This window comes from Oryzias latipes, chromosome 6 (assembly GCF_002234675.1).
Source record: "Oryzias latipes chromosome 6, ASM223467v1".
In the NCBI taxonomy this organism is placed as follows: Eukaryota; Metazoa; Chordata; class Actinopteri; order Beloniformes; family Adrianichthyidae; genus Oryzias; species Oryzias latipes.
This window is the reverse complement of record NC_019864.2, coordinates 25,913,601-25,934,979: the sequence shown is the minus strand read 5'-3', so window position 1 is coordinate 25,934,979 and position 21,379 is coordinate 25,913,601. Positions and strand designations below refer to the sequence as shown.

The 21,379-nt window shown below is 41.9% G+C and overlaps 1 protein-coding gene across 2 annotated transcripts in view; it reads right to left on the bottom strand.

Annotated features, from left to right (window-relative positions):
• The window catches only part of LOC101167706 (guanine nucleotide-binding protein G(o) subunit alpha), a 102,974-nt gene extending 91,546 nt beyond the window's left edge, over positions 1-11,428 (bottom strand). For both annotated transcript variants that reach the window (XM_023955984.1, XM_023955985.1), the window contains exons 1-2: positions 11,311-11,428; positions 10,925-10,967 (exon numbers count right to left, since the gene is read on the bottom strand). In XM_023955984.1, the coding sequence (XP_023811752.1) occupies positions 10,925-10,967; positions 11,311-11,428 (161 nt within the window). The remainder of the gene's footprint in view (positions 1-10,924; positions 10,968-11,310) is intronic.
• Between the last annotated feature and the right edge of the window lie 9,951 nt (positions 11,429-21,379).

Here is a 21,379-nt window from a genome sequence, read left to right as displayed (position 1 = left end):
TAACTCCAGTGTCTTAAAGTAACTGACCCTTCTCAGTGAACGGGGTCGCTGCAATGGGATCTCCCAGGTCTGACTCTTAAACTTAGATCAGGGGGGTCCTGTGGTAGTGGATTCGGAGAGCTTGAGGGGGGGGGGGGTGTGTCACTGATTTGGACATGACCCCAAAACATCGTTTCCTCACTTTAGTACAAAGCCAGATTTCATAATTTTTTACCATTGTGTGTGTGTGTGGGGGGGGGGGGGGGGGGAATTGGTATGCAGGCATTAGCATGGGGTTTTAACAAATATATGTTTAATGTCTTGTATTTCTGTTATTAATGCTTGATTATGTTTTTATGTAAAGCACTTTGGGTAGCATTAGTTGGAAAAGTCGTGTAAAAATAATGTTTGGTTTGGTTTGATTTGATTTGATTTGATTTGAATACCCTTAATGCACAACAATGGTACATTCCATCTTCATGAGCCTCAAGGGAACTACAACACCTCAGCACGTTTAAGATGCTCCTGTCTACGACCCCCCACAGGTCCTGACAATCCAAAAACCTGCAGCCCCTGGACAGGTCAACCGCCGGTGCATGTGACTAAGCCTCACAGAGTCTAAGATATCTGGAAGAGATCCAAATATGAACTAACTGCAGAAAATATGGCACAGGAATTGATCTTCTGCACAACCGTACAAAATAATGCAAAATCAATGAATGCAGGACAACATTCAGATTTTATAAAACCCTTAGATTCTTTTTATTTAACCTTTTTTTTTTAACAGAAAGTCCCTTGAGATAAAAACGTATTTTTCAAGAGAGGCCTTCTTCCAATCTGCACTTTTTTTGTGACTAAAACGAACTAAAAGAAATATTGTTGTCTTTTCTTTGGAAAGTTTTGTATCAATAAGTTAGAATCACAAACATGTAAAATGCACAGAATGAAGTCATGTTTACGGAATCCAACACATAATTATGTTTATGAAGCTTTAACAGATTAAAGTCAACCTGCACCACCACCACAGTATTACAGTACATTTGTGGGAGACTCTTTATCTCCTTGAGTCCAACCGACTTGGGGAAAAAGAGGCTAATAATTATCGAGGAGAGCAGAGTCCAGCATAGGAGTGGCCTGTGCTCCTCTCTCTGCCACCTCCTTCACTAACCGCGGCTCAATATACCTTATCTGGCTCCCTTCCCTCTTTTCACGCTCAAACATCCACCTTGAACTGCTCTGGGTGAATTTTTGGGATATCACCACTGAGTTCTCTGTCCTTTTTTCTTCTTCCTTCACCTTTTTATATTCAATACTTTCTCCACCCGCCCCCTCCAACTCCCATCCCACTCATCTCTGAGGCTTAAACTTGACTGTGTCCTGTTTTAGTGAAGGAAACCACACAGGCTGTGAGAAGCTGGACTGCGTTAGATCATGTCTGCAGAACACCAGCCATGACGAAGAGGAGGGAGACTGCATTCGTCTGACACTGCCACTACAAATATCCAGCTAGAATCATTTGACAGAATCTTGACAGTTTTTCTTTCGATTTCTGATTCCTCTTCGATGCTTCCAGAAAAGCTTTCCCAACCCAAAGAAAATCTAGTCCAGAGAGCTTTTATCTTCTCCAACCACGTAAGAGCCACTCCCTCCTCTCAGAGTTAGTAATATACACTTATCCAAGAGGTAGAGAGGTGTGGGTGCACAATCACAGTGCTGACACATCATTCATACTTCAAAAAAACCAACACCACAAACTGTCTAAACACAAGATTTCCTGAATTAGTCATTTTAAGGGGAAACAGGTTGGTGAAATTGGCCCTGACGTTTCAACAACAAAAAGTAACAAACTTTGACTGCAAATGGACATAAATACAAGAAACACCAGCTGATTTTTCAAGATTTCATTAAAACTCTATTAATTTCGCTTTTGATGCCATCTGTTGGAGGAAAATCCAGGATGTAAAGCTTCTGTGTCGCAGTTCTGACCAGAACTGCTCCACCTCTTCCAGTACAAGCCGAGTCTATGCTAACAGCAGTCAGAAACCAAAACGTATCAATCTACTCACAGCAAATCAGACGGGGAATTTCTGGTAACGTCTTGTCTCAAAGAATCACCAAAACAATGGAAACGCCCATTGGGGCTTGAGGATAAACCTTTCGTCACGTGCATTCATACGGGGGTTGACCCATACGGATGCTACGGCTGTCTAGGCCTCGTGTAGGGTCACACAGAGGACCGGCCACATCTTAAGGAGAGCAGAGGCGTGAATTGCAGTTCCTTTGAGGCTCAACCAAAGTTGTGCTTGTGGTAAATGTATTGAGAAGTATTTGTAAGGATAAAAGTATGTTGTACCACTTATGATGTACAGGAGATGTTGTCCTACGGTGCCCTTATGCCAGATTCTAGTCAAATACTTGCTTCTTACTGACCGCAAAACAATTCTACGGGTACGGGGTGTGCAGGTGATACATAATTGCCCGTAGGATGCCAACACCAACTACGCTCCGATTGCCTGGTTTCTGAGAATCAGGCAGCATGAAAAGAGCTTACAAGTAGCACATCACTTGAACAGGACTAACAGACTCCTTGGGTAGCAAGACTTGGCAAATCTGTATGACACTCCTGTGTCTCACCTACGTCCCCTTACTTATACCTTTGTGCTGTACAAGTATTCAGTGCAACATGCCACCAGCAGCAAGCTTGTAGAAGAAATTTGCGCACACACTTTAGCTCTATGGACTCTAAGATCTACAACCTTTATATTTGATGCGGGACACCTGTGTGCCCCGTAAAGGTTTGCCCCTTTTTCGCCTGCAGACACCCATATCCACCCGTAAGAGCAGTTGTGATCAAGGCCTAATAAGAAGATGGAACATGTCTGCAGATGAGACCTGTTTTCACACATTCCGCCTTTACTGGTCCTTGAACAATCTGCTCAAACAACAACACAAAAGTTCTTTAAAGTTATTAGCAACAAAGTCGCTAGCAACCAAGTCAAGTCCCAGGTCTAAAAGTGACTACCTCCTCTTTCTCCGTACAGTGACCTCTTCTGCACACAAACAAATAATTTGAAAATGGCTCAACTTTCTAAGGTTTTTTCAACATATTTTTATTAAGCATATTTCAGATTACCTGTCATTAACACAGGGGTACCATCAATTTTGTCCCAACGTGGTTGGTGTTCTTGCTACAGCTACTCTGCAACCACTAAATGACGGTACATGCTCTCTTGTCTGAGTAGAAGTTGACATAGCGTGCTAACTCTGATGCAGTAATGTTGTTTGTTCAATTGAGAACCTTCTTGTCTGGATGGTAAAAGAGCCGAATCAGGGAGAGCCGGCCCTTAGATTTCTATCACCTCAATCCTCTGTTTTCAAAATAAAGAGGAATGATGGAGTTACAGTCACTGTTGGTGCAGTCAGTGACAAATTGGAAATTGGACTTTCAAACCTAAACAAAAAATAAATGAATGCAAGTGGATTTCCACATCAGGATAAGCTCCAACTGATCGATCCTCGTGACCCTGAACAGGATCAAGCTGGAACCGAAACTGGATGGAACGAGAGCTTAAAACACCAGACAGTACCAGTGGAGTTTCTAAGAGGATATAGCTTTCATAAATTAAGAAAAAATGGTAAACCACAAAGTAAAAGACAAGCAATGAACAGCAGATGACATGGAGAAAACTCTGTGGAACTCCATTCTACTCCTAACTTTTCAAGAACCTTTCCGTCTTAACTTTCAAGTCACAAAATATAAATATAAACCTCAACAAATTGTTTTGTTTAAAGGGTTTAGAAGAACTGCATTTTGCTTAAGCATTCCTGGCATTCCCAGCATTTAGACTGGGGATTAATGACATTATGTTGGTGAGCACTTTCTGCCCCCAGTCTGCTGCTCAACTGAAAATCCACCTTCTTAAAAGCATTAAGGAAGCCTGCTCTGCAGAGGTGACTGCAGCCCTTATCCTCCAGTCATTTGGTTTTATTGTTTTATGTGGGTCATAGACAGTTACTGATCAGACAGCATCTATGAAAAGATCTCATGAAAGAAACTCCGGACAACAAAGGGGAGCACCTTCTGGGAAATGAGAAGGACATCTGCACGCCAGTTAACACTTTGGTAACTTGTTTGCTTATCCAGCAAACCACATGAAGGACTGCTGGGTCAGCTGGTCCAGCAGATCTCTTTGGAGATGATCTGTAATTTGCAGCACACTCAAGTTTTCTGAGAATTTTCCAATTCATGCAAAAAACAGATTAATAAGTCTGCTATATCCCAACAATGACGTCATTTTCTGCTCATTTAAAAGTGTTTTCTTTTTGATGAAAGAGGTTTCTTTTGTAAAACCAGAGAGACACAGAGAAACATATTGGCTTTCATCTTTAAAACCTTATAAAGCACCCAAAAGAAAGATCTCATCAGAGGAGGGAAGAAATGAATTGAGTCAGAGTGATTTGACTCAACCCCTCACAGTTAAAGTTTCTTGTATCATTATGGCATCGGCTGACTGGGGAATTCCCACTTCTGGTTTTATTGGATTGCTAATCCGTCTTTGGATCACACTGGCATGATTAGGAGGTTTGTGAATCAAAATATGTCTAAAATATGGGATCTGTCATGTTTGGGTCATCAAGGTTCTGCCGGTCTTGTTATGTCACACAGCCAAAAGGTACGTTTTCCCCATTTTCCATGTATGAAATTTCGGTCTTCGTGATACATGTCTTAAGATTTATAAGCGTTTCTTGCGTTCAGCAATTGCAGATGTGCACAGATGTCAGTCGAGGGTTTGGGCCAAGGGGTCTTACCGTGAATTATGTTTTGAGCTGTTCCGTTTACGCGGATTTCACATAGTTTATACCCAATATTACCTCAATTTTTTCAATTTCCACGTATGTCTAATGAACTTTTCACGCATGTACCACCGATTTCTAACTTTGATATCAGGGAAACGACACAAATATCACGTTGAAATTAGGTAATTGGCCCACAAATCAATTGCACATAAACGGCGCAATAATCACTCATGGTTCATGTTGTACGTTGATTTACGTGTTTTTTTGCGTGATTTATTCGTACTTCTGTGGTTTTACATGGTTCTTTCATGATACATCTGTGAAAACTGAATGTAAAGATGACAACTTTTCTAACTTTTTCCAAGTATATTCACGTATGACTAATTTTTATTCGTGCAATATGTGCAAAATGAAAATAGTGTCTGTGTGACATGGAAATATTCCAAATCCACCATCTTTTGTAACCTTTTTTCTTGTAGGTAAATTATTGGTTTGGTTTTAAATCTGGTGCAAGAACTTCAATTTCCTTCCATTCAGTTCCACTTCTGCCACATTTATTTACCACTAAGGCTGTCATATTGAAAGACTCATCAAGTGGCTGGTAAAGCTAAACAGAGATGTGCTGACTTTTCAGTTTGGTCCACTGGGTTACCACCTTCACAGGGATGAACCCGCACTGATTCAATTCTCTGCAGACTGCGTCTCTCTCAGACAATCAGCTTCTTTTCTTCAAAATCATGTCATAATCTCTGCTTTTTGAGGGCACACCAGGCAGCGCTTGGATTTTTAGGCCTCATTACTATCAATTTGCTATGGACTCTGATTCCTCAGAGTATGGAGCGCCGTCAATTATTTAAAGGATCCTTTTCGACTTTTATCTTTCCCTGAGCGTCAGATAACGCGTCTAAAACCAGATCAATACTTTTCTAGTTTACGTCCATGTTTGCTGATTGCTTTTTCACAAAATGTTTTAAATACAAGAGTTTTAAAACAATTTCATCACAATATTATGTAAGATTTTATACTTACAACAATATGCTTAAAAGCTTAATATACTATTGGTAAAAACTATTAACTCCAAATAATTTGGTTTATTTAAATTAATTTCAGCCACATTGGCTTTCTTTTGTTGTTCAATAACTTCTTTGGCAATTTTAACTCAACTTTTGTATTTTAACCATTTAATTAGAGGTTGAAGCGAATACTTCAGTTACTTCAGGATTACAGAGCTTCCAGTCTGCTTTCACTTCCTCCCATTTGAAAGTTTTTTAAATAAAATTTTCAGCCTCTTAAAAATATTATTTCATGAACTAGCTTATTTTTTGTTCAGATAATCAAGCATTTAGCATGCGGTTTACCAGCACAGGATTGGGACTTCAGAAAAAGTTTGGAAAACTATTAAGATGCTTTTAAACAGTTTTAACACTTTCTTTAGCCAAATGTGCCGTTAAAGTATTAAATGAAGCATTTTGGAGCTTTCAAATGTCAATTTTAGGGGATTTTACAGCATTTTACTGACAATGAAATTAGGCTTTTTATGGGGAAAAAACATGTAATTTACATTAGTTTAGTTTAATTTAGGATTTTAAATTAATTTGGGGATTATTTGTGTTGCATTCAGACAGCTTTTTTGTTCAGCTATTTTTGTTATCATAAACTTTTTATGAAATGTTGTATTTTTATGTTTTAAGGATTTGGCAGCAATATTTCACATTTTTGCAACTGTTGTACTCTTTTACTTGACACAAGACAAATAAATTAGCAACCATAGGATCCTCTTCAAGGCTTATAGGCTTTTTTTATTTTATTTGAGAATTAAGTCGTTATTAATATTTACTGTTACCATCCAACACTTTATTAATTATTTAACAAGTAAGAGATTTTTTGGCATTTATCATATTTTTAGTCTTTTTTTCTCCTTTTCTTGAAAAATAAGCTTCATGTAAGTTCTTTTTTAACTTTTTCTGCTCATTTTCGAAGTTGATTTAGGATTTTCAGAATTGTATATAGGGTTTGTTAAAATTTAAGATCATTAAAGATGTTTGTTGTTTTTTTAAGCACCTACTCATTTGTATTTTAAGCATTTTCTTAATATTTTAAAGTTAAATAAATAAAACTTCAGAAAAAAAAGACTGTTGTGGTTTTTTAAATATATGTTTACCATAAAAAAATCAAATGATTCTCCGATGTGACGTCAGTCTCTGGGGATCACAAGCCGGCTGAGAACTCAGCGTCTGAAACAGGAGAAGGCTGCCTTCTGGGAAGACATTTCCCCCACTTCGGAGTGGCCTGACAACAGCTTACTATTCAATCATCTGAAAATATCTTTGCTTTAATTTAGTTATTCCAAACATCCAGAGCGCTGCAGGAGAACTGCATTTGCAGATGGTGGTGAGTGAACTTTAGCGTCTAAATGGGTCTCCTAAACTCGGACCTTCTGAGAATTCTCACTTAAAAGCAAGTGATTCCGTCTTTCAAAGGCTCACTTTGATGAAAATTGTGTTTTTAACTTGTTCCTGTGGCATTTTCCTGATGATAATATTAATAAAAAACGTTATTTATATAGCACCTTTCAAGATAAAAATCACAAAGTGCTTCACAGTAAAACACAGAATACAGAGAAAACTAAGAAAATACAATTTTAAAAGATAGGTTTTTAGCTGCTTTTTAAAAAAAAAACACCGAGTCGGCAGATCGGAGGCTGAGAGGAAGGGAGTTCCAGAGGGATGGAGCCACTGCTGCAAAGGCTCTGTCACCTTTAGTGTTTAACCCGGTTCTCTTAACAACCAGCAGACCCTGGTAAAATGACCTCAGGGACCTGCTGTGAGTGTACAGTCGCAAAAGGTCTTTTTTCTGATGATGGACGACATTTAGGAAAATTAAGCTTAAAATGACTTTTCCAATGGTTTTTCTCTAATTCAGATTGTTGTGAATCAGGAGCACACGACAAAAATGCTGTTTGAAAAAGAACTTTTTGGTGATGTAGAAAATACGCTGGGGGGGCCACAAGCTCCCTGCTTCAAGCTCTCAGCCATGGGGAGGGGAAGAGGGGGCGGGGTTGCTCCAATGTCAACGGTCCCGCCAATAACTCAGAGGGGAATTTTTAATGAACTATTGTCAGAAAACAACACAGGTTTCTTGATTTTGTCTAAAAACAGCATAATAATAATTAAAAGACCACTGGGAACACTTTTACAATAGCTCAAAGATTACTGGAGTGGAGCTTGAAGGTCCTGCACCCTCTCACAGCCAACATCACACAAAGCTTTGTTTGTAACCTTCAGTCTTTGTAAAACACTGCATCATCTGCAAACCTGCTCTGCACTGAGTCACTTTTCTGTAAACTCGTCAGAAGATCTCTCAGCTCTCAGAGACTGATACAATCCCCATCTCTGCGCCACATCATTATCTCTGCTTCGTCATCCCCGTTGCTCCTCTCAGAAAGCAGCAAACAGTATTTCAGAGCATTCTGCAGAGCTTAAATGTGAGTTTCTTCGAGAGCATTGATTTAAAGCTCAGAGGAGAACGCTGATGCTCATCAGACTGATATTCTCTGTCAGATCAAATGCACACTACGCCGTCTTTTACTTCATCAGATCGAACTCTGATTCCCTGACCTGTCTGACTTGTCTTCGTAGGAAACAGACTGACACACCGGTCACTTGAGCACAACCCAGATGTTCAGAAGTCTGTTGAAAGTTGTGGCTTTTCACTCCTGTGAAGAGCTTCCTAAAATAGTGGATCATTTCTGAGCAGTAACGTGGCGGCTCTCCCTGCCGACCGCAGTCCAAGTCCCAGGAAAGCAGCTGCTGCCCCTACCCTATCATTATAAGTGGACTAAATCAAGAACGGTGTTCTTGAACAGTGTTTTTCCTCGCAGTCTTTCAGTTCTCTAGCTTTATTCTTTCATCATACACCTCGGACAGTTTCTGCTTTTTTTTTTTTCTACTGCCAACATTAAAAAGCTTCTTTATGATTATCTGACAGCCCTTCCCATTTCGGCCTCAAAAATGTATTTTTAAGACCCATTCAAACTTTTTGATTCCTGTTTGCAGCATTTCTAATTGAGTGTCCAGACGTGTGCTGCTGGGATGACCACTCTTATCTGCTCATCTGACACCTACTTTCAACGGAAACACCTCAGCCCTGTCAAAAGCCATGGAGCAGATGAAAACCGTCTGACATGTTCGGATTACTCTGGAACAGATGTGCAAGCAGCTCACCATAAAGAGGACAGTTAATCCCATTTGCAGATTACAGGATTAATGCAGCGATACTGTAATTACAAAAACATTGTAGACGAGTCCTGAGCTTCCTCGCAGCTCCGCTCAAAGTACCACCAATAAATCCCCATAGAAGTATCATTAAGTACATTATCGTGATACGTCTGGAGGAATAATTATCGGGCATTTTTAATTAACTCAAGGCTAAATACCAAAGGTATAGTTGGATTTCCAAACAGCAGGACTGTGGAGGGTTTTATCTGGGTCAAAACAAAAACCAGGAGAAATATCTTCAGTGGATCTTTGTTCTACACTTAGAGGAAACAAATGTTGGAACGGTCATCTATTAGCTCTAAAAGCACATCAGTGAATCCAGAGGTTATCTGTAAAAATCTTTGGTTTTCTAATAAAACCCTGCAAAAATAACAATAGCAATTTTGTCAGAGTTTATCCGGATTTTTGAAATGCCAATATTAAGCCTTTGCAATTGTTAACAATAACTTATATTTTTAACTTTTAGTTTTTTCATTTGGTGTTGAAATATGTCAAAAGTACACTAGAAAACAAATAAGAATTCCACTTTGGGATTTAATAGAAATCAAAAAATGAGGGCTGCTTCTGCTCTACTCCGAGTTTCCAGTAAATACCAGTCAGAGCAGAGGGAGGCAGTTCTGTTCAAGTCAAGAGCACAAAGACGTCTGCAGATTGAAATGATCTGTTTTCACACACACAAAAAATGAACGCCGTCTACCAAATCTGCATTTGGAAGAACCACATGCAGCGTTCCTCCGAGGACTGTGACAGCATGAGACCCCACCGCCGCTGAAGCAGCAGCAGCAGAAGAGGCGTCGAGGCGTGATCAAAGCAGTTGAAGGAGGTGACGGATGCTTTATTTGGCCGGTGGATGCTCAGGAAGCTGAAGCAGGAGCATCCTTCACTGAGGTGTTTGACAGGCCAGAGCTGCAGCAGCTGCAGGAGCTACAAGAGCTTCAGCAGGTGCAGGAGCTACAGGAGCTGCAGCAGCTGTGGAGCTGCAGGAGCTACAGGAGCTACAGCAGCTACTGAAGCTGCTGTAGCTGCAGCAGCTGCAGCAGCTGCAGCAGCTACAGCAGCTACAGGAGCTACAAGAGCTTCAGCAGCTGCAGGAACTACAGGAGCTGCAGCAGCTGTGGAGCTGCAGGAGCTACAGGAGCTACAGCAGCTGCAGGAGCTACAGGAGCTGCAGGAGCTACAGGAGCTACAGCAGCTACTGAAGCTGCTGTAGCTGCAGCAGCTGCAGCAGCTGCAGCAGCTACAGCAGCTACAGGAGCTACAAGAGCTTCAGCAGCTGCAGGAACTACAGGAGCTGCAGCAGCTGTGGAGCTGCAGGAGCTACAGCAGCTACTGAAGCTGCAGGAGCTACAAGAGCTTCAGCATCTGCAGGAACTACAGGAGCTGCAGCAGCTGTGGAGCTGCAGGAGCTACAGGAGCTACAGCAGCTGCAGGAGCTACAGGAGCTGCAGGAGCTGCAGGAACTACAGGAGCTGCAGCAGCTGTGGAGCTGCAGGAGCTACAGGAGCTGCAGGAGCTACAGCAGCTGCAGGAGCTACAAGAGCTTCAGCAGCTGCAGGAACTACAGGAGCTGCAGCAGCTGTGGAGCTGCAGGAGCTACAGGAGCTGCAGGAGCTACAAGAGCTTCAGCAGCTGCAGGAACTACAGGAGCTGCAGCAGCTGCAGGAGCTGCAGGAGCTACAGCAGCTGCAGGAGCTACAAGAGCTTCAGCAGCTGCAGGAACTACAGGAGCTGCAGGAGCTGCAGGAGCTGCAGGAGCTAAAGCAGCTGCAGGAGCTGCAGGACCTCCTGCAGGCCCTGCTCACACACACATATGCACTTCAGACGGGGGGGGGGGGGTGCAGAGAGGTGTCAGTCAGATCCGGAGGACTTACTTCATCTGTTTGACGATGGTGCTCTTCCCTGACTCTCCGGCCCCTGGAGGGGGGACACAAGAAAGACAAAGTAAACAGGATGTGTTGTGTCTGTTTTTTGTTTTTTTTGGGAGGGGGCTTTGGTGAGGGAGGGGGTTGCAGCTTTTCTGCCCCCCCCCCCCCCTTCATCTGGTGCTTCTGTATTCTGATCATTTGTCTTTAAAGAAAAAAGAAAAAAGATTGATTGCTTCATTCGGGCTTGGTCCTGGGTGATCCTGGCCCCCACTTCCCCCGGTGGGCACGCCCCTGCCCCCAGCCTCGCTGATTACAGCAGGTGGATTTGTCGCACCCCCCCCCCCTCCACCACCACCACCCACGCTCGGTCCTAGATGCCCCCCCGTGCTTACCGAGCAGCAGCAGCTTGACATCCTTGGCCGCGGTGAGGCCGTCCTCTTTCAGGTTCTTCTCGATGGCTTTGCTCCGGTCCAGAGCCGCCCTCTCCTCTGCGCTCAGCGTACATCCCATGGTTAGAGAACACAGCTTGATGGCGATACCGGCGGTACCGGGATCCACGCGAGAAAACGGCAAAACTAGAGGATGGGTGGAAATCCTGAACTGGTCGCGGAGGATATCTCCACCTTTCCGAGCTCTCTCTGCCTTCGATCCCTCCGCGTCGCTTCCTCTCTGTCTCGCGCTCAGGCCGGGGACGCGCTCGCGCTCACAGCATTGAAATCGGCGGTTCGATCCCGGGCGGTGAAGCCTCCTCAGCTGTGCTTCTCAGGGTGGGGGTGGGGGGGGCTCCGCTCTCCGTATCCCTGCTGCTTTCTCTTTCTCTGCCGGTAAATCTCGATAACGGTTCCTTCCTCTCGACACACAGTCTGCGGTTACTGGGCGGCGGTGAGCAGTGCTGGCATTGCTCGGTTCTGTCGCGGCGGACCGTTCCTCCCTTCGTCTCCTCCGGGGCGGCGGCGGGGACTCGCGCGGTTGCTCAGACTGCCTCCCGGTGGCTCCGGTTCGGGGCTCCTCCGTCCGTTCAGTCGTTCACTTGCAGGTTGCTGACGTCAGAGCAGCGGGAAGCAAACGTGAGAGAGAAAGAGAGAGAGAGCAGCAGCAGCGCCCCCCGTGGTGAAGCTGGGAAGTGCATCCTGACAGAGAAGCAGGGGCGCCGCCAGAAAAAATCATGAAGGGGTGGCCTATCTAAAATAAAAATAATAATAATAAACACACCCTCGACATGTCCTTACAACTGTTATATGCAGCAGAGCGTGGGAGCTATGTTGTGTTTAAACAAAGTGAGGCAGCTTTAATGAATACACAGGTTGTTTTAGAATTTCCTCACTACTTAGTACACTATTATGGGGCTCACCATTTTGTCGGGGTGTCTGAATCTACAGTTTCCTTGCTACGTCCGAATACCTTTGCTACTCACTACATAGTGCATTTGCCATTTTGTAGAGTTGTCCGAATCTACAATTCCAAAATATCCCACAAGTGTCTGTAAAAAACCAGTGTGCATCGATGCTCACTAGATTGGCGAATATAGACCACAATGCATTGCGTCTGAACAATTTTTGCGGGGGGTAAAAATGCATCTAGATATATTTTTTAATAAACTATCAACGTTTTCATCATCAGAACACAGTGGATTCATAAATAGACGTTGTAGAACACTCAGATGAGATTTTCACTGCAAGAAAACAGTGACGTCATATTTGCCGTTTAAAGAAGTATTGAACATGATGTCCGCATGACTTTTAAAATTGAGGGGCACTCGACATTCCTGCACTAAATCATTTTTTTGTAGTTAGAGAGTAGGGTAGGAATTCGGACCGTTCAGTGAGCCTATGGAGGGCGAATGATTGTGCGCATTTTTTAATATGGCCATGCTGCAGGCGACAGGATGTCATGAAGACTTGTAGCCTACAACACCAAAGGGCAAGTAAGGGTGAAGTAGTAGACACACAGGCGAGTCATAAGCATATTTGTTTTTTTTAAACCTGCTTGACTATCAGGAAACCGAACAATCACAGGGTAGTTTGTGTTGTGTAGTCATCCTTTGGGCGTCCTGGGTAGCTCGGTTAGTGGTGAAGGACGGACATGCAGGAAACCAGGGTTCGATTCCCGGAGGGAGGAATGAACAAGCAAGCAATTGAATTGGTAAGCAGTTAACACCTTGGGCAAGACCGTCCATGCCACTGCCCACCAGCATGAATGTGCATGAATGATCCCGGTGATGGTCAGAGGCACCGTAGACGCGAACTGGCAGCCACACCCCTACAATCACCAAGCGTGAATGAATAATGGAAACATTGTAAGCACTTTGGGCGTCTGGAAAAGTCTAGATAAATCCATTATTGTTATTTTGTCCTGTGCGTGCTTTTGTGTGAGGTTGAAGATGTATTGCAGCCTCATCTGTACGTCTTAAGTGCACGCAACTTCCGCTATCCTTGCAAATATTTCTCAATACACTTACCACACATGACAATGGTATGTTCCATTTTCTTGATGTCCCTTTCAGAGCTTCAGAGGAACTGCAAGACAGACTTGCCCAGGTCCATGTGACTGAGGCATAAGCTACACATAAAATGTACAAACAAACATTTAAAATGTTTAAGTTATCCAACTGAAGCAAAGGCCTCCTCCTCCGTGGTTAATAATAGATAATATTTCCTAAATGAGAAAACATCCTCATTTGGAGCAACCAAACTGCATTTTTGGCGTAAATACCCACAAAGTCAAGATTTTGGCCCCTAAGATGCAGGCATGGGTGAAGTGATGTGCTGCAGCATCACAGCGCCTGTGACAGAAATAGGAGGTGCAGGTGGAAACAGCAACTCACAAATTCAGAGACCAGGAATTAATTTGTCTCTCCTTTTCTGGATGTGTGTTTAAATGTCCACATAATTCTCTGGATAATCTCAGTGTGAGCATTAATCTAGACTGCCCCTAAATCGGCTCTGATTTTATTAATAATCTGGACAGATGTAAAACACACATTTTTTGTTGATGTGGTTTCTGTAACAGCTTTTATTACTTTTTTTTTTAAAGTTGGTATCCTCCAATTTATTGAACTACTGCCATCTGATGTGGATTTGATGAAACTGCATGAACATTTTATTCACTTGTTCCTCTTTTATTTGTGTCAGTTTTGTAAATTGAAATTGCAAATAAAAGCAGAAAGTGAAAATCAAACAAAACTCCTCTGTTTTGCCAAATTGTGTAGTGAATCAACAAAAGTAAGTAAGTGTTTGGATGTCTTTGGATGAATTCCCCAGATTAAAGGAGTTTGACTTATTTTCAATTTTAGTGAGTTTCACATATGTTTTCACAAACATGTTTGTGCATTGAGTTGCAGACGTGGAACGAGAATAATCACACTAAAGTTTACACAAACAGACATACATGTTAGCACTTTGTTTCTGTAACCATATTTTTGCAAAGTTAGTCTTCTAAAAATGTGTATCCCTGACATTAGAGGCTCATCACTGCCGGTGTTCTACCATCCATTAAACAAAAACTGTAGCAAACACAGGGATGCAAGTGATGTGATGCAAGAGTCTGCAGGAAGGTGAAACAGCTTCTGAGTGGAATCCACTGAAAGAAAACGGAGGAAACCACAAAAAAACACCAAAGTTTTCATCCGTGGTGACAGCAACTGATCTCTAATAACATTTTTAGCTCATTCTCTGTGAAGACTAACAGGTTTTGCAGAAATATTTGTAACAGTTCATTATTTTTCTTTAATCAAATATGGGTTAGAATCATAAAGGTTATCATTCAAATTTTTTAAAGCAAAATGTATTAAAAATAAACAGCTAATTTCTAGGAATGAGGAGTGAATGAATAATGGACACACTGTAAGCGCTTTGAGCGTCTGGAAAAGTGCAAATAAATCTTATCCATTATTATTGCTGCTGGGCAACGGCACAGTACACCCTGGGCAGGTTTCTGGTCGGACAGATTCTCTTTTATGACCTGTGACAGAGCAGTTTTGCCTTCTTGTTACCGTTTTTTCGGGCAGTTATAAGCCGACTGTTTCATCAGAGTAAAAAAAAGACATACAAAGACAGGCAATTTGTATGCACAATTTGTATGTATATATCTATATATATACATGTCTGTCTGTCTGTCTGTCTGGGCCCTTAAAAGAGGTCAAAGTAACAAAATTAACTCAAGCTTTAAATTTGACAGAGGACAACTGAGCAGACAGACAAACTTACTTTAACTGACCTACCTAATTGAAAACACAAGGGAACATATATGGTGGCTGATCAGACCAACTAGACACACGAGGGGAAACTTAAGACTAACACAAAATACAACAAACAAACAAACTAAACTAATGTCCATCCTATGGTAAATTAACATACACAAATGAATGAAAATAAAAAAAACATCAAAATAGAAACTAAAGTAAAGCAACACAAAATAATTTCTTGTCCCCTGGTCGATGGTTTAGTCCAATTAGCTGCCTGCTGAATGTAAGGCCTCTGCTGACTGGGATGCATTCTTGTGTCAGGCCTGACTTGATGGTTTCAGCAGCAGATGGCAGCAGCAGCAACAATGATTCCCTCAGCACTGGTAACTCAAAACATAACATCAAATTAATGAAACAAATTGTAAATTAGTACTCTAATAGACATCTACAAATATTCAAAGACTAAATGGCCACAAGTAGTGAAGGAGACGTCTGTATGCGGACATCTTTCAGAACACTATCGGTACACATCTAACAGGCCAAATCTGAATTCTACCCCTACCCCATGGCTTCTCCTTACCTACATTTGGAGGGGTAGGGTCGTCCAAAATATATTTTTAAGGGTTAACCCTGGAAGGATGCCGAGGCTTCTGCCGTGAGGGTGTTCTGCGTCGCCCTGTGTCAATGACTCTTTGTCTTCTCATGACCTTTTTAGAGTCTTAAGACCGATGTTTTTATGTATTTCCGAGCGCTAGCAACTCCGCGCTAACGTGGCTGACCCACAACTTTTGATGAGGTCATCGAGTGGGAGTAACGTTCGAATTCGAAGACACTATTTGTCTATAACTTAACATATGGAGGGCTAAATGTGGGGGTAGGGAGAAGCCGTAGGGGTAGGAGAAGAATTTGGATTTGGCCACAGAGTAACAAATAGAGATGTCCGGTACACAACTACAAAAGATGTAGTTATCTAATAGACATCTTGTGGCCAGAGCAGATTCTGCAGTGACGATCTTAATCGCAGCGGAAACATAACAGGTCTTGATGAAGGAGTGGAATTTGGCAGAATGCCCTTAAATCCAACATCAAAGCCTCTCTAAAAACAAAACAGATGTTTATCAATCGCCTACATGTTCTTACCAAAGGCAGAGCACAGAGGTCTGATGAAGGATTGAGTGTGGGAAGAAGGCTAGCTGGAGGTGCCAGGATGCTATTTACACTTTTCCAATCACAGCTTTTAATTCAAGGAGAAGCTGCTTGAACCAAGACACAGCACGTCTCTTTTGTCTAACAACACGTTTAGTGACTTTGCGGTCATCTCTAACTTTGCTGTGACCCGCTCATCTTCTGTCTTTTAAAGCCTTTGTCGTAACCGCCTTCACAGCTAAATGGGTGCGGTCTGCAGGCTAAAAATGGGCAAGCCTGTACGGGGCATGCAGGTGGCCCACGCAAAATATCAAGGTCGTGGACCGTTCGGTGAGCCTATAGGGTGCAAATGTACATGTGCTCTATGGGTCATAGTGAGCACTGTACTGTACAACACACAAATAAGAGTGAAGAAGGTAAGAAAAGGGCGTATTATTTTTTACTTTTACAACCCCCCTAAATCCTACGCATTGCGCAAAGTGTGTTAGCACTGTTAAAGTGATAAGTGTGCAGCCCTTATTGTAAATTAGGAAATTACACTATCAGAGTTTGTGTGGGTATCCTACGGACATTTAGTTATCACTTGCACACCCTGAGCATACACTTTTGTGTGCACTCGGTAAGGAGCCAGTACTCGTATCATACGAACAAGGGATCCCAAAAAAGCAGGGAACACCACACTCTACTTTATTCAAGGTTGTAGTAGTGTTACCACCTTAAGCTGTTTTTTTTTGTCCAAAAATTCCCCAAACTTTGTGTTAATCTAAAGAAAATGCTATGTTTATACTTCTTAAATACTTAAAGGATCATGCCAGACGAGGTGTCCATTTTCTGATAATAGACAGCTCAAAGTGGATTATCCAATCTATACCATGCTCACTCACAAAAGAAATAATTATTGAATCAAATGTTAGTCATTTAATTTTATTATTTTTTTAGGTTTAAACAGTTTTTCACAAGAAGTAGACACAGCATGACACATTGTCATGGTAACAGTGGGGAAAAGTGGTTGTAAAAGACCCAGTTTTATTGTTTTCTTATTATTGTTAGATGCCCTTAATTTCAAAAGAAGTATGTTGAAGATGTAAAAGAACATTATAAAAAACAGTGTTAATATTTTTAATGTGTTTTGAAGACTTTTATTGTGAAGGTCCCACCTACCTCTGTGAAATCCCTGTGTCAGTTTAACAGAAACAAAAAAACGGTTAACAGCTGACGTTACGGCAACAAAGGAAACAGACAAAAAACGGACGGATAACTGTGTAAAGCTGTAATTTGTTTTTGGCATCTAGCTGGAAGGCGAACAGGTATGATTTTTGGTTATGTTTACTGTAAACATTTTGTGATTATTTTAAATTTGTTTTGTGTAAAATAACAAAATACGTTTCTGTTTGAAGTTATCTAACAATCCATCGCTAATAGCTTAGGTAAAGAATGGTTGTATATCAAAAAGGAATTATTGTGAGTTTTTTGTTTTGCTTTTCTTCAGCTCTTACGGTGTGAAGAGCATTTTAACAGTTATGGATTTTGTTCAACATGTGAGTGTGCCCACCCACAACAGAGGTCACACTCTGGATCTCATTATTACTCATGGCCTGGAAGCCTCAGTGACTTCTGTTGTGGATGTGGGCATTTCTGATCATTCTTGTGTGTTTTTTAAAGTACAGGACTGCATGATTGAGAAACCCCCTGAGAGAACCATTAGAAGGCGCCGTCTGCACCCTGAAGTGGCTGCAAACTTGGAAAATCAGCAACCAACTCTTCCATATCCATCATTGGACTTATCAGTACAGCATTTCAGTAATAAACTCACCGGAATTCTGGACAAAGTCACCCCATTTAAACTAAAAACTGTTAAAGAGAAAGTTCCACCTCCCTGGAGAACAGAAGATATTAAGAAACTTAAAAGAATGACAAGAAGGGCAGAACGACATTGGCGAAAAACTAAACTAACATTACATTGCCAAATTTTTAAAAACACTCTAATACATTACAATAACTCTATTAAAAAGGCAAGGCAAGACTACTTTTCAAAGTTCATAGCAGAAAACCAGTCAAAGCCAAAAATCCTCTTTGCCACAATTGATAAAATAATAAACCCAACCTCTGGCCCACCATCCACCTTTGACAGTAAAACCTGTGAGGAGTTTGCAGTCCACTTCACCACTAAGATAGATGACATTAGATCATCTATCCTACAGAGAAGGAATCAATGACCCTGTGTTGACCTTTCTACTGCTTGTCCTCCCATCAGTGAGAAAACGCTCGACAGTTTTGTCTTGATTGACGCTGCAGCACTCAGAGAAGTGATGTCCCAAATGAAAACAAAAACATGTTCTCTTGATCCCATCCCCACCTCACTTTTTAAGTCAGTTTTCACATCATGTGAGGAGGAATTACTAAATATCTTGAACTGCTCTCTTCAGACTGGAGTCTTCCCTGCAACCCTAAAGACAGCTATAGTGAGACCCAGTCTGAAGAAGAGTGGTTAAGATGTATCCAATCTAAACAACTACCGGCCGATATCCAACCTGTCATTTTTAAGTAAAATTTTAGAAAAGCTTGTTTTTACTCAACTGAATGATTTTATTAATGAAAATAACATTTTAGAAAAGTTTCAGTCTGGTTTTAGATCTCATCACTCAACAGAGATGGCACTTGTCAGGATCTTAAATGATCTCAGGTCCAATGCTGACATGAAGAAAGTATCTGTTTTAGTCTTACTGGACCTGAGTGCAGCCTTTGTCACAGTTGACCACTCAATCCTTTTAAACAGACTTCATGACATGGTTGGAATTACCGGGACAGCTTTTAGTTGGTTTAAATCCTACCTTACAAACAGAGATTTTATTGTTAATTTAAATGATTTCTCATCTGAAAGGCACAAACTGACTTGTGGGGTGCCTCAAGGCTCCATCCTGGGTCCCACACTTTTTAATCTTTACATGCTTTCACTCGGGGATGTCATCAGGAGACACGGCATTAACTTTCATAGCTATGCCGATGACACTCAACTATATGTAGCCGTTTCTCCTGATGACACTGGACCCCTGGATGGCCTTTTAAACTGTATTTTAGACATTAAAATGTGGATGGGAGAGAACTTTTTGCAGCTCAATCAGGACAAGACTGAAGTCTTGGTTATCGGTTCTGAAGCTGAGAGAGATAGGGTCCAATTTTATCTGTCAACTCACTATATGAAAATATGTGATACAGTAAGGAACCTGGGTGTGATTTTAGATGCAGATCTTAGCTTTGAAAAACACGTCAATCAAGTAACCAAGACTGCATTTTACCATCTCAGAAATATCGCCCGAGTGAGACCCTTTCTCTCTAGAGCCAGTGCTGAAATCTTAATTCATGCTTTTATTTCATCAAGATTAGATTACTGTAATGCCCTCTTTTCTGGGGTAAATAAAACCACTCTCAATCGCCTGCAGCTAGTCCAGAACTCTGCTGCACGCCTTTTAACGAGAACCAGGAAGAGGGAACACATTACACTGATCTTAAAATCTTTGCACTGGCTCCCTGTCAGCTTCAGAATTGATTTTAAGATTCTTTTAATAGTTTTTAAGACTGTCCATGGCCTAGGTCCTTCTTTTATAATCAGATTTGCTTTTAGATTATGAACCTCCCAGACCCCTAAGATCCTCAGGCGCGGGCCTGCTGATGGTCCCTAGAGTCAAGACAAAAACCACGGCGAGGCCTCGTTTATGTCATGATCTCGCGAGGTTTGCAGACCCAAATGCTGGAACCCGAAAGGAGACTCGGCAGGCAGCGGGGTAAGCGAGAACAGAGTTTAATTTCACAGCAAAGAGTTGGCTTGATGAACAAGGGTAAATTCCAGAGCTCTTTTGCGCGGCCAGAGGAGGAGGCTGGAGGGTCTTGAAGGCAGCAACCGTGGGATCCGAGACGGACCCAGAGAGGCAACGGGATTAGGCGAGCGGGTGACAACAGCAACCAGGTGAGCTCCTCGTGGAAATGGTTTTCCTGAGAAGGCACGAGAAACAAGGTATGAGCGTGGGGGAGACAGGCAAAGACAAGGCAAGGCAAAAACTAGAAGAGGCCAGGCTAAGCACCGGTGGAGTACAATAATGATCCAGGCTCTCCTTATGAAGCTGCAGGGAAGATGAGATGAGGAGGAACAGCTGGTTGCGTCAGGTGGAACTAGACGAGTGGGAGGAGTCTGACAGAGGCACCGTGACAGTTTAGACACTACGGACCTCGTCTGTGGAACAGCCTGCCTGAGGATGTGAGGACCTCATCCTCTGTTGAGGTTTTTAAAAAGAAACTAAAGACTCATCTATTTAACTTAGCTTTTAATTAGATCTTATACGTGGTATTTTTACTCTTATATTTTATATGCTATTTTATCAAATATTTATTTGTTTAATGTCTTTTAGTCTTTTTATATTCTAACTTATTCTAATTTATATTTTAGACTTTTTTAGGCACTAAATCATCTTATCTTATTTTAATCAATATTTGCATATTTTACCTGTTTTTATATTTTAACTTTCTTATTTTATTACTTTTACATTTTAGACTGTTTATGAGTGTTTTCTCACCCTTGGCCGGGGTGTTAATGTTCGGGCTCGAAGAGATTCTGTCCATGCTTGCCCTCTGGCATCTCTTGTTCCGACTCCCCGAGCTGCCGGGCCTAGTGCGCCCACGTTTGGTGCTCTGGGCCTGGGGGTTGGGGGTCTCTGGGGTGGGGGGTGCTGGGGATGAGTTGTGCTTGTGCTGCATAGATGCTGACACCCCGGCAGACAGGAGGACAGGGCGGACGGCGCCTTCTGGGTTCTCTTTTCTTAAGCTCTGTTATTTCTCTTTTACTTGTGCTTGTTTTTTTTTTCTTGTGTTTTATTATGAGGGGCTTATTTAATTATTTTACTTAATGTGTGGGGTTTGTTTTTATTGTATTCTTGTTTGTTTTTTATGGAAAGCACCTTGAGCTGTCTGTGTGACATGAAAGGTGCTTTATAAATAAAATTAATTTGAATTTGACTATGACTGTGGAGTAAATAAATGGCTTGGAATACCCCATCATAGTCCATCAGTTACTATCATTGAGTCCATCGTCTGAATCAAGTCCGGCTGGAATGCTACAGTGGTACATATGCTAAATGTCA